Source organism: Rhinoderma darwinii, chromosome 1, assembly GCF_050947455.1.
Source record: "Rhinoderma darwinii isolate aRhiDar2 chromosome 1, aRhiDar2.hap1, whole genome shotgun sequence".
NCBI lineage: Eukaryota > Metazoa > Chordata > Amphibia > Anura > Rhinodermatidae > Rhinoderma > Rhinoderma darwinii.
In genome coordinates this window covers 210,172,304-210,184,314 of record NC_134687.1, presented here as the reverse complement: position 1 = coordinate 210,184,314, position 12,011 = coordinate 210,172,304, and the positions used below count along the sequence as shown (strand labels likewise).

The 12,011-nt window shown below is 39.9% G+C and overlaps 1 protein-coding gene across 1 annotated transcript in view; it reads right to left on the bottom strand.

Annotated features, from left to right (window-relative positions):
* RASGEF1B (RasGEF domain family member 1B) overlaps positions 1-12,011 on the bottom strand; it is a 456,059-nt gene that overhangs the window by 377,695 nt on the left and 66,353 nt on the right. Inside the window, exon 2 of the mRNA XM_075861356.1 lies at positions 1,886-1,933. Within this exon, the coding sequence (XP_075717471.1) occupies positions 1,886-1,933 (48 nt within the window). The remainder of the gene's footprint in view (positions 1-1,885; positions 1,934-12,011) is intronic.

Genomic DNA, 12,011 nt, shown 5'->3' with positions numbered 1-12,011 from the left:
CCAAAAACATCTCCAGAATCCACCCTTTTCTTACTGTGTAAACAGACAAAACTTTCATTGTTGCTCTGATTCACTCACGCTTTTACTACTGTAACTCATTACTAATCGTTCTTCCCCACGTTAAACTCTCACCTGTCCAATCTATCCTGAAGGCAGCAGCCAGGCTCATCTTTCTGAACAACCGGTACACCAATGCCTCTATCCTGTACCAGTCACTGCAGTGGTTGCCCATTCCGTTCAGAATAATAGTCAAACCTATTAGTCTCACCCCCCAAAGCTTTCCATCTTACATCTCCTCTCTCATCTCTGTCTACCACCCTACTCATGCTCTACGTTCTGCCAACGACCTTAGATTAACATTCTTCATAATCTGAAACTTCCACTCCCGTCTCCAAGATTTTCACGTGCTGCATCAGTCCTCTGGAATGCGCTGCCCCAGACAATAAGATTCATTCCCAACATCCACTGTTTTAAAAGTGCCCTGAAAACACATCTTTTTAAACAGGCCTATAACATTCCCTAATCTGACTACTTTCCCTGGCCCCCCTTTTACATTAGTCATCAGAACATAACCCCCTTCATTCAGAAGTATCCCCCACACTCCTTGCACCCTAATGCACTTCATGTCTGTCATACGCAGATACTGGCAGGTGACCGCCTCATGCAGCTTTATGTGTACTACCCCATATGTATAAAAGATGGAGGAGCATTGTACTTAACAAACACTTTTACATTTTGTGTCACTGTCACAAACAAATACATGGTAAACAGTGAGGTCCCTGTTCTTCCCAAACCTCTGTCCCTACCTACTTGTACGACCTGACCTAAATGACGGCGCACAACTGGGCGGCGTTCCCTATACTAGTACAAGTGGAACTGACAAACGGATAAGACAGAGAGTACGCAATAACAAAGGGTCACCTGGGAAGTACACGGAGGGAGAGGCAGGGCAATTGCGCCACGGACAAGTCCGGGTGCAAAAGGAGGAGTCAGGCAGGCAGGGTTAAACCGAGAGAGTGCAGAAAAACAAAAGGTCAGAAGGCAAAGAAAAGTCAGGAGTCCAGCCGGGTTCAGGGTACACAAAGGAGTCAAAATGCAAGTCGCTCTGGGGAGTCTGAAACAAAGGAAAGCACCAGGCAAGGAAACTCTAATTACAGGCAAAAGCTACTACCCCAGGCTGAACTAAATAAGGAGAGGGCGGGAGCTCAGGAACATCAAACAAGCTTTGATTGGCCTGACGTTCCTGAGCTCCTATTGGCTGCAGACTGCCTCAGTCTGCCAGGCCAGGCGACACCCGAGCGAGTAACTCTCGACGTCCTGGAGACCGAGGGAGCCACAGGAAGTGAGTATGTGAGAGTCATCCTAATTTCCTCATCGATTGTAAGCTCTTGCGTGCAGTGTCCTCACGCCTCTTGTTTGAATTGTAAATTAGTTTTGTGACTATGTAATGTCTGATATTGTCTGTACATATACATGTACATGCACCCATGAATTGTAAAGTGCTGCGGAATATGTTGGCGCTATATAAATAAATTATTATGTCATAGCTGGTGGTCGGGTGTACATAGAATGGTGAGGGTCCAGGGAAGTGTTGCCATGGGAGTACTAGAGGAGGTGAGTATATTTTTTTAAGACAGTCGCCACAGTGAAATCCACAAGAACATCCGCCTCCTTCTTGTGCAGATTAGCCTCTGTCAGTGCTTTTGCAAATCTGCTACATGTAGACACAACCTTAGAACTGACTATTTCATAAAAGATATAGAACCTCAAAGATCATGAATATCATTCACTCTTTTGGGCATTACATGCATCTGTGGTGAATAGGGTCTTTACCACAACACTAGTCCATCTTTGTAGTTGAATTTGAAGGAAAAGCTTCACATACCTTTCTCTTGGTGCTCTGATTCAGGTTAATACGGGATTGACTCTTTATCTGGTTTGGTAAAAGAAAAATATATTGTTATTAGAGGATCAAGCAAATAGAATATACTGATATTTATTCATAGAACGATCTTAAAACGATGCTAACAAAAAAAATTTCACCTGTTAATACAATTTTAAAGAAACGTTTTTATTACCAATTTAAGCTCAATGGTGAGTTCAGGTCGTCTTGAATTCTACTGTAATCCTTATCTAAAATGGTAATTATGTTTTGCAACCGTTTTACTGAAGATTGGCTGGAGAAGACATTGTGCAGCCAGCATTTCAAGTCTTCAGTACAGTTTAGCCTTTTCTAGTAAGTGTTAGTTTAACTCCTTGAGGACCCAGCTATTTTCAGCCTTGAGGCGACAGAAACTTTTTTTGTTTTTGCATCGCTGTTTTCGTGTGAGCTGCCCTCAAATCGACACAGCGCTAATGTCATCAGCACTGGCCCATCCGAGGGCAGAGGATGTGGTGGGGGGGGGGGGGTGTCTTAGACTTGCAAACAGCACTCTCCATATGCATGTCTAAGACAGCGGTGGCCATCTTAGAAACCAAACAACGGAGACTGGAACTTGGGAACGGAGCCAGGAACAAGCTGTTTTTGACTACAGGGTCGCTTTAATGCATGTGTATCAAATAGTGGCACATAAATAAAGTACAACTCGTCCCGCAAAAAAACAAAGCCTCACACAGCTACGTTGAACAAAAAAATAAAAAAGTTATGATGATGGAAGGCAAAGAGGAAAAATAAAAAAATTGTTTATGTACTCAAGACCAAAATAGACCCGGTACTCAATGGGTTAAAGAGCAGGACTTCCCACTGTAAATGTGCCACAAGTGGCCTTTAAGTGGATGGGATGTTGCCTTATTCCACCAATTTTATCAGGATCTGCCGATAAGCTAATATGTATAGTGGGTGCCCAACTATTCCCTGACATCTGCAATTGGGGGGTGTTGGATGTCAATGATAAAATTATATAAATTACAACTTTATGCTTTGTGCTTAATTTTGGAAAACTTGGCTTACCAGAGCATCATGGGCTCCCACTCACAAATGCATGTTAAGTTCATGCACAACAAGACCATACAACAAGTTTACTTGTATATATATATATATATATATGTAGAATGTCCCCCATCCAGCAGCACCAGTCAGGAATATAGGTGGGTGCACGTCCCAGGAGCCCGATCACTGCTCCCAGATCCTCAATATTCGTCCAATAAGAGACAGCACTCCAATTTGTGATAGAAAAAACGGCTTTTTATTAGACCCTGTGCGACGTTTCGGCTCTTTACATGGAGCCTTTCTCAAGCATGCAAACAGTGTAAAAGCATGTGCTATATATGGAGACCACACAACTGGTCTCATTAGGCAAGTGATTTAGCATAAAACATAAATAAGTACAAAGATACAGTCATGTTGCATCAGTAAAAGTTATAAAATACAAAGAAGTGCCATTGTGTATATATGATGGTCCTCAGATCAATCAGGGCCATCCAGTTTACAGCAGAAAAATGCTAATTAGTGAACAACTTTAAAAAAAGTGCAGGTGCACATAATATAACAAATTAAAAACATGAGCCTTGTGTTTACCTCGGATCCATGTGTTCGGGTTGTAGTTCCGGCGCCTGAAAAGTGGGGTGGCGACTATCTATGACAGAGTAGTCTCTTGCTACAGCGCACTTTCGCGCATGCGCAGTGCCACTATGAGGCAGGCGGCGGCCATCTTAGTACAGCATACAAGGCCAGCAGCGGCCATGTTTGTATAATCTTATTGTCAAAATGAAAACTTTATTCTAGGAACCGTGCACACAGTCGGTTGCATCCATGTACAGTGTAAAGGGAACTTAGAAGATACCAAAAAATGCAATTTAATGAAGCCGTTTTTTCTATCACAAATTGGAGTGCTGTCTCTTATTGGACAAATATTGAGGATCTGGGAGCAGTAATCGGGCTCCTGGGACGTACACCCACCTATATTCCTGACTGGTGCTGCTGGATGGTGGACATTCTACATACGCGATTTACCAGTAAGCACAGTAACCTTTCCTAATCATGTTGGAAATTGTTGATACTCATGACACAACAGCCCCTGATAATTTCTGTTACACGGAGGCCGATGCTCATCGCATCCTGCAAGATCTGGAGGGAGAGGCTGGTTTTTTGAAGACACCGTTGTGGAGTTTAAACGCAGGATGGAAAATGAAACCAAGCGTTTGATCTCTCTACGATTACATGTTACTACGTTGGGGGCATATTACAAGTCTAAGATGATCCCCAGGGGTCTGAGGTCCACCCTCAAACCCAATTTGTTCTCACAGAGTGAGTTACATTGTAACCGGCTACAGCATCTTTCAAACAAATATTCCTTTGATGTGATGTTGTTAAATATTGAGTATCTTAAACAGGAAATCACTACGGTCTCAATATCACTCACTGAAGTTGATCGTACCCTTGTCTCCCTGTTGGAGACACATGAATACGAGAAATTTTCATCCGATTTAAAAAAAACATCGGATAAATTCAAAGGTGAACAAGAGGAAGTAAAAAGGAGGAAATGGCAGCGCGATAGCGAGGATTATCGCAGAGGTCATGTCTACAATTGGAATGATGACCAACAAGGAAAATATTCAAATCAATTGTTTGACAACAAGAAACAACGAAGGAGACCTCAAGATTTGAAACAACAAACCACGGATAACCTATCCTCACCTTTTTTAGGAACCCCCACACGGGCTCCAAAACCATCAGGAGAGGCGGGAGGAGACATCACCGACTACAGAGGAATCAAGATTCCAAAAGCACAACCATTGATGACACGAGGAGCTATACAGAAGAAGAAGACCTAGTGGTCAATATATCATCCCGAATCCTGAGTCCTGCGGAAAAATCGGTTCTCAACAAGGGACTCTCATTTTGTCCGTCATCTCACACGGATTGGATCCAATTGGATAGCGATCTGAGCCAGTTTTTTCGTTCTATTAAATTAAAGTGTTGGTTCACTGAGCAAGTACCTGTCAATAGGGTAAGGAATTCTGAGATGTGTTTGGATGATGTAAAATTGTATAACAAAAGTAATTTTGTACCAAATAACTATATTCCTGCTCTTGATGCCTTTATTTCTGCTGTTAGGAGAGATGTTGAACATCTAAAATATACTAGTAAGAATATTTATTTCAAACATCCCAATATGACTGGGGATGATATAACTGTACTACAGGCTCTGGTCCATGATGACCACATCACCATTAAGCCCGCAGACAAGGGTGGTGCTGTGGTCATCATGGACACGACCCAATATGAAGCTGAAATTAATAGACAGCTGAGTGACATTGATGTGTATAAAAAATTGACCTGTGATCCCAAATTTCGGATTAAGAGACGTATACAAAATATTGTGGATGAGGCCCTACAAAATAATGTGATTGATAAAAAAAAAACTTTGATTATTTAAATATAGAGAATCCTAGGACTCCAGTATTATACACGTTACCTAAAATACACAAGTCCTTGGTTGATCCCCCAGGACGACCTATAGTCTCGGGCACTGATTCTATCTTTAGCCATATAGCCACCTTCCTGGATAGAATTCTGAGGACCTTTTCCACAGAGGCCCTCTCATATATCCAGGATACGTCAGACTTCTTGAACAAACGCAAAGAGGTATATATACCACAGGATCAACAGGTCATTTTAGCATCATTTGATGTTGTTAGCTTGTACACGTCAATTACACATGAAAAGGAGTTACAGGCTATGAGCCTATATTTACAACAGACTAGTTACACTACAGTGGCAAAAAAATTATTTCTTGACTTATTAGAGATTGTCCTGACTGAGAATTATTTATTGTTCCGAGATTTTTATGTTCAAACTCAGGGCACGGCGATGGGGTCCAATGTGGCCCCAACGTACGCGAACACGTATATGTGATACATTGAGGAGTCGTTCGTCTATGTTTCCCACCACTTCGGCCATGTGCTGAGGTGGTGGCGATACATAGATGACGTCTTCCTCATATGGGACGGCAGCAGTGGTGAACTGCAGGACTTCCATATGTTTTTAAATACGATTGACCCTACAGTCAAATTCACTCTAGTTAGCTCAGTTTCGTCCATCCAATTTTTGGATGTGACGGTTGGAATCCATGAAGGTACCCTTACTACAGAAATGTTTGTTAAGAATACTGATAAAAACAATCTGTTAGTATTTAACAGTAACCATCCACGTTCTATGATTAAAAGTCTCCCGATAAGCCAATTTATTCGTGGTAAACGTATTACCAATGTGGAGGATAAATTGGAGGGTACTCTTCAAAAAATTGAGGATAAATTTGTTCAGAGAGGCTATCCATCAGTACCCCTTAGACAACAAAGAGCTAAGGTGGGAGTTATGGAAAGGGACACACTATTACAGACTAGAAAACGAGGGTTATTGCCTGCTCGCATACCATTTGTGAGCACCTTTGCTGAAAATAGTGATAGTGTTAATAAAATCCTTTTAAAATACTGGCCCATCCTGAGACATAGTCTACCGCATATTCCTGAAATTAAGAGTAATCCTCTTTTTTCCTACCGCAGGTCACCTAATCTTCAAGACAGATTAGTACACTCTGATATAGGCCCTGGTAGAGTGAACAGACAAACGTATTTTACCAACAGCAAAACAGGCTGTTTTCCGTGTCTGAATTGTGTCAATTGCCCTCTGATTCGAAAGGGCTCACAATTTATCCATCCCCAGACGAAACGAACATATGATATTAGGTTCTACTTAAATTGTAACTCAGACCATGTCATATATGTACTAGAATGTCCATGCCACCTCCTCTATGTTGGAGAAACTTCGCTCGAATTCAAAACACGGTTAAATCAACACCGCTACACGATCCACAAAAAACGTATGGACCTTCCTGTGTCCAAGCATTATATAGAAGCTGGACACAGGGAAAAAGATATACGAGTATATTTGATAGACCATGTACCAATGTTACGTAGAGGTGGAGACCGTATTAAATCTCTCAACTATAGAGAGCTTCAATGGATTGAGAGATTGCAAACATTGAGACCTAGGGGTCTCAATGTTGACTTCATAACGCACGGTGTAGTCTAGGGATCTGCTTACACTCCGTGGGGATGTATTATTCATAGGTCTTCCTGTATATGAACCAGTGTAAAATCTACCAAATTTGTAACCTTATCTATTTCATTTCTTCCAGATCTCTGATAAACAGAAAATATCAAGCATCACCTGTGTCTTACCTTGGATCCACAATTTCGGGGTATCGGACCATCTTTATCACATATTGTTATGATTTGCTTCTTATGGTATCTTATTCAATTGCATTAAATAATACTTTATATATGAATATATCTATCCCCAAAAATTTTTGAGATAAAAAAATAAAGACATTTTTTTTGAAAGATTTTTTTAAAAGAGTTTTAAAAAAATGTTTTTTTAAGGATATTGTGCACACCATGCGTTTGTACAGCGTTTTTCATGCGTTTTAAGAACTTTTAGTTTTTTTTGCTATCTTCCCAGGGGTAGCATTATCATAATCATCATAATCCTTTCTCGATATGTATGATGACTGTCTTCTCTTTTATTTTGCCGTTTTTTTATCTATAAATGGCTACCTTAAGTCTCTTTATCAACTGCTCTCATTTATATGCGCATCTTCAGCGCAACATATTCTTGACTCTTAAAGTTATAATTCTATATCTCACAGCGCAGTTATGATTGGTGACTGGGTGTATTCCCTGTCATCTCCATTAAATTGCATTTTTTGGTATCTTCTAAGTTCCCTTTACGCTGTACATGGACGCAACCGACTGTGTGCACGGTTCCTAGAATAAAGTTTTCATTTTGACAATAAGATTATACGAACATGGCCGCTGCTGGCCTTGTATGCTGTACTAAGATGGCCACCGCCTGCCTCATAGTGGCACTGCGTATGCGCGAAAGTGCGCTGTAGCAAGAGACTACTCTGTCATAGATAGTCGCCACCCCACTTTTCAGGCGCCGGAACTAGAACTAGAACACATGGATCCGAGGTAAACACAAGGCTCATGTTTTTAATTTGTTATATTATGTGCACCTGCACTTTTTTTTAAAGTTGTTCACCAATTTGCATTTTTCTGCTGTAAACTGGATGGCCCTGATTGATCTGAGGACCATCATATATACACAATGGCACTTCTTTGTATTTTATAACTTTTACTGATGCAACATGACTGTATCTTTGTACTTATTTATGTTTTATGTTAAATCACTTGCCTAATGAGACCAGTTGTGTGGTCTCCATATATAGCACATGCTTTTACACTGTTTGCATGCTTGAGAAAGGCTCCATGTAAAGAGCCGAAACGTCGCACAGGGGCTAATAAAAAGCCGTTTTTTCTATCACAAATTGGAGTGCTGTCTCTTATTGGACGAATATATATATATATATGTATATATATATATATATATATATATTTTTTTTTTTTTATTTTTTTTTATTATTCCATAACATCTATTGTTATAGTAGTATCATTATGATTCTAGGGTAGAGTTCCTTGTGGGCGGCACAGTCTTGATTTTAGGAAGTTGCAGTTAACCCCTAACATAGGGTTCCTAATTGTTGAACATTGTTACTCCATGCACAACACTGACCATTGCTTGCAGATGAGCACTGCACACTCAATGACATTGTGTGACGAGATGATAGTTTTTTTTATTGGTGCTTACCCCTTTTTGCAACTTTAACACAATTAGTTTCAGAGTTTATTTTCATGTATAATACAACTTATTAGCTTTCCTAAATAAAATTATACCAAATACAGTTCGATCCAGAATTATTTGGACAGTGACAAAAGTTTTGGCATTTTAGCTGTTTACCAAAACATATTGAATATACAGTTATATAATCAATATGGGCCTAAAGTGCAAACTCTCAGCTTCCTAATTTGAGGAAAGATTTAGGAATTACAGCTCTTTAATATGTAGCTGCCTCTTTTTCAAGGGACCAAAGGTAATTGGACAATTATTTCAAAAGCTATTTGATGGGTTATTCCCTCGTTAATCCATCATCAATTAAGCAGGTAATAGGTCTGGAGTTGATTCCAGGTGTGGCATTTGCGTTTGGAATCTGTTGCTGAGAACCCACAACACGAGGTCAAAGGAGCTCTCAATGCAAGTGAAACAGACCATCGTTAGGCTGAAAAAAATGAAGAAATACATCAGAGAGATAGCACAAATGTTAGGAGTCGCCAAATCAACAGTTTGGTACATTCTTGAAAAAAAAGAGCGCACTGGTGATCTTGTGAATTCCAAAAGGCCTGGACGTCCACAGAAGACAACAGTGGTGGATGATTGCAGAATCCTTTCCATGGTGAAGAAAAACCCCTTCACAACATCTACCCAAGTGAAGAACACTCTCCTGGAAGTAGGTGTATCAGTATCTAAGTCTACCATAAAGAGAAGACTTCATGAGAGCAAATACAGAGGGTTCACCACAAGGTGCAAACCATACATCAGCCTCAAAAATAGAAAGGCCAGATTAGACTTTAGCAGAAAAGAAAACGAAAAACTAATGGACCAACCAGCACACTTTGGGTAAAATAAATACAAGATAAGACTGTATTAAACAATTTATACAAAATGTATTTATTATTAAGATTTTTTTTATATATATATATATAAAAAAAATTTTGGATATAAATTACATTATCCATGCACAATGTCAGATTGGTGGAAATTCATTGTGCATAGAAATGGATTACTAACATTCATAGAAATGAATTACTAACAAAGTTGCAAGAGCTATTGCGATATACCGACAAATTATTGCATGCATATAAACATTGTTTTACAAAATGATACAATAACATTATGTGGTTTAAAGGGAATGTGTTGCCAGCAAAACATGTTTTTTTTTTTTTAGTTAAACAATTAGTGTGTAGGTGATTAAACATTGTTCTAATTTTTTTTTTTTTTTTCACGAGTCAGAAAATATCAATTGGATTCAATTGGATTCTAATTTATAATATTTTCCATTGCTGGTCACTAGATGGAGCCATTCCCAAAATTGCAGCATTGCATGTGGTAAAGCAACCACATTGCTTTATGCTGCAAAATTGGGTAAAAATCCCTCGCTCTAGTGAGCTCTCAGAATCCCCCCCTCCTTTATCCTGGCTAGTGCCGGGAGAAACGAGGGGTTTGAACGGTCTAACCTCCTACACTGTGTGTCGCCATTTTTTGAGCTAACACACAGTGTAGTAGGTTTACATACAGTAGTAAACACACACTGAAACACAAACATACATATAAATCCCTTACCTGCTCCAGTGGCCGCCGCTCCCTCCGGTCCATCCGCTCCGTCTGCTACCGCTGCTCCACGTGCACAAGTCCGGAAGCCGCGACCGGAAGTAGTAATATTACTGTCCGGCCGCGACTTCCGGTCCACAGGAAAATGGCGCCGGACGGCGCGCATTTCAAATTGAACTGTGTGGGAGCGGCGCATGCGCCGTTCCCACACAGCGGCGTACATGATAGTGGATGGAACGGGCCCCGTTCGCAGTCCCTATGGGACTGGAGCTGCCGTATTCCATGTCTGTATGTGTCGTTAATCGACACATACAGAAATGGAAAAAAAAATGGCAGCCCCCATAGGGAAGAAAAAGTGTAAAAATAAAAAAAAGTCACACACAAACACACAAATTAATCCAAACGTTTTTAATAAAGCTCTAACATCTTTAACATATAAAAAAAAAAATTGTGGTGACACTGTTCCTTTAAGGAGAAATGACATACAAGAGAATATAAGCAGGTTATTCCCTCCCAAAGCCGGCTATATGCTGTTCACATTGTGCGTTTAAACAGGAGATAAGGCAGACACTCCCAAGATCTGTACTGTGCTGTTCACATTGTGCGTTTAAACAGGAGATAAGGCAGACACTCCCAAGATCTGTACTGTGCTGTTCACATTGTGCGTTTAAACAGGAGATAAGGCAGACACTCCCAAGATCTGTACTGTGCTGTTCACATTGTGTGTTTAAACAGGAGATAAGGCAGACACTCCCAAGATCTGTTTGGAGAAATTTTGTCTAGCTACCTGCTAGGGATTTTCCACTCGTGCCTTCAAATTACAGGCATCGTCCAGATTTCAACATTTATGTTATGGACGGGATCCAGGTGGCAAAGGATCCGGAAGAGATTTTTTTAGGAGATGCCAAATATAACCTATATTTAAGCAGGATGTCATGAGCCGTTATTTTTTCTGGGAATATATATTCACATGACACATATCTGTATTAGACCAAAAATTGCTTCTTTAGAGAGGATTATTTCAAACCCTTTTCTCAAGGTTTTTTCAATGGTACCTTTATGTTGTAAGTGTAGTCCAAGTCCCAACACTTTTTACAGGACGAAAATCCAGCTTTATAGCACAGGTCCAGAAAAGCCTCTCCTTTCCATAGTTGTCCTCATGGGTTTTAACAGGTTTGTCTGGATCTCTCTCCCTTCGTGCCTCCTCATATACAGATATAGTGCAGGCACGGATGAGCTCGTTGCAGACTGAGGTTAGAATCCAGCAAGGTACATCGTGTGTGACGTCAAACACACGTGTTAGGGGGTAATTAGCTAACGCGTTTCATCACATCTGTGACTTCCTCAGAGACCTTATTCTGTTCCAGGCTAGTGCCTCTTATATATGCTTCGTAATTAAGTTTTATTGCAAGTTCCCGCCCATTCAGTGAATATCCAGGCTTGCTTTCTACAGATTCGTACATTTCACAGTTTCCTACTATTCAAAACATTTCAAAGGAATTCAATACATCATTGATCACAAGAAAAGTAGTTTTACCAACAATAATTAACTTCATATAATACATAAAGGGTTTTACTCCTACTTTTGGAGACGTTATAATTTATTTTTATCTCTGACAAAGTTTCAGGTATAATTTTCATGGTTATAATTTTCACCATAATCATCTGGACAGATGTTTCTCAGAAATCAAAATTCATGAAATAAAATAAGATATTAAGAATAAGAAAAGAAAAAATAAATAAAAATATATAAAAATAAAAAAATTAAAATAAAATTAAACAA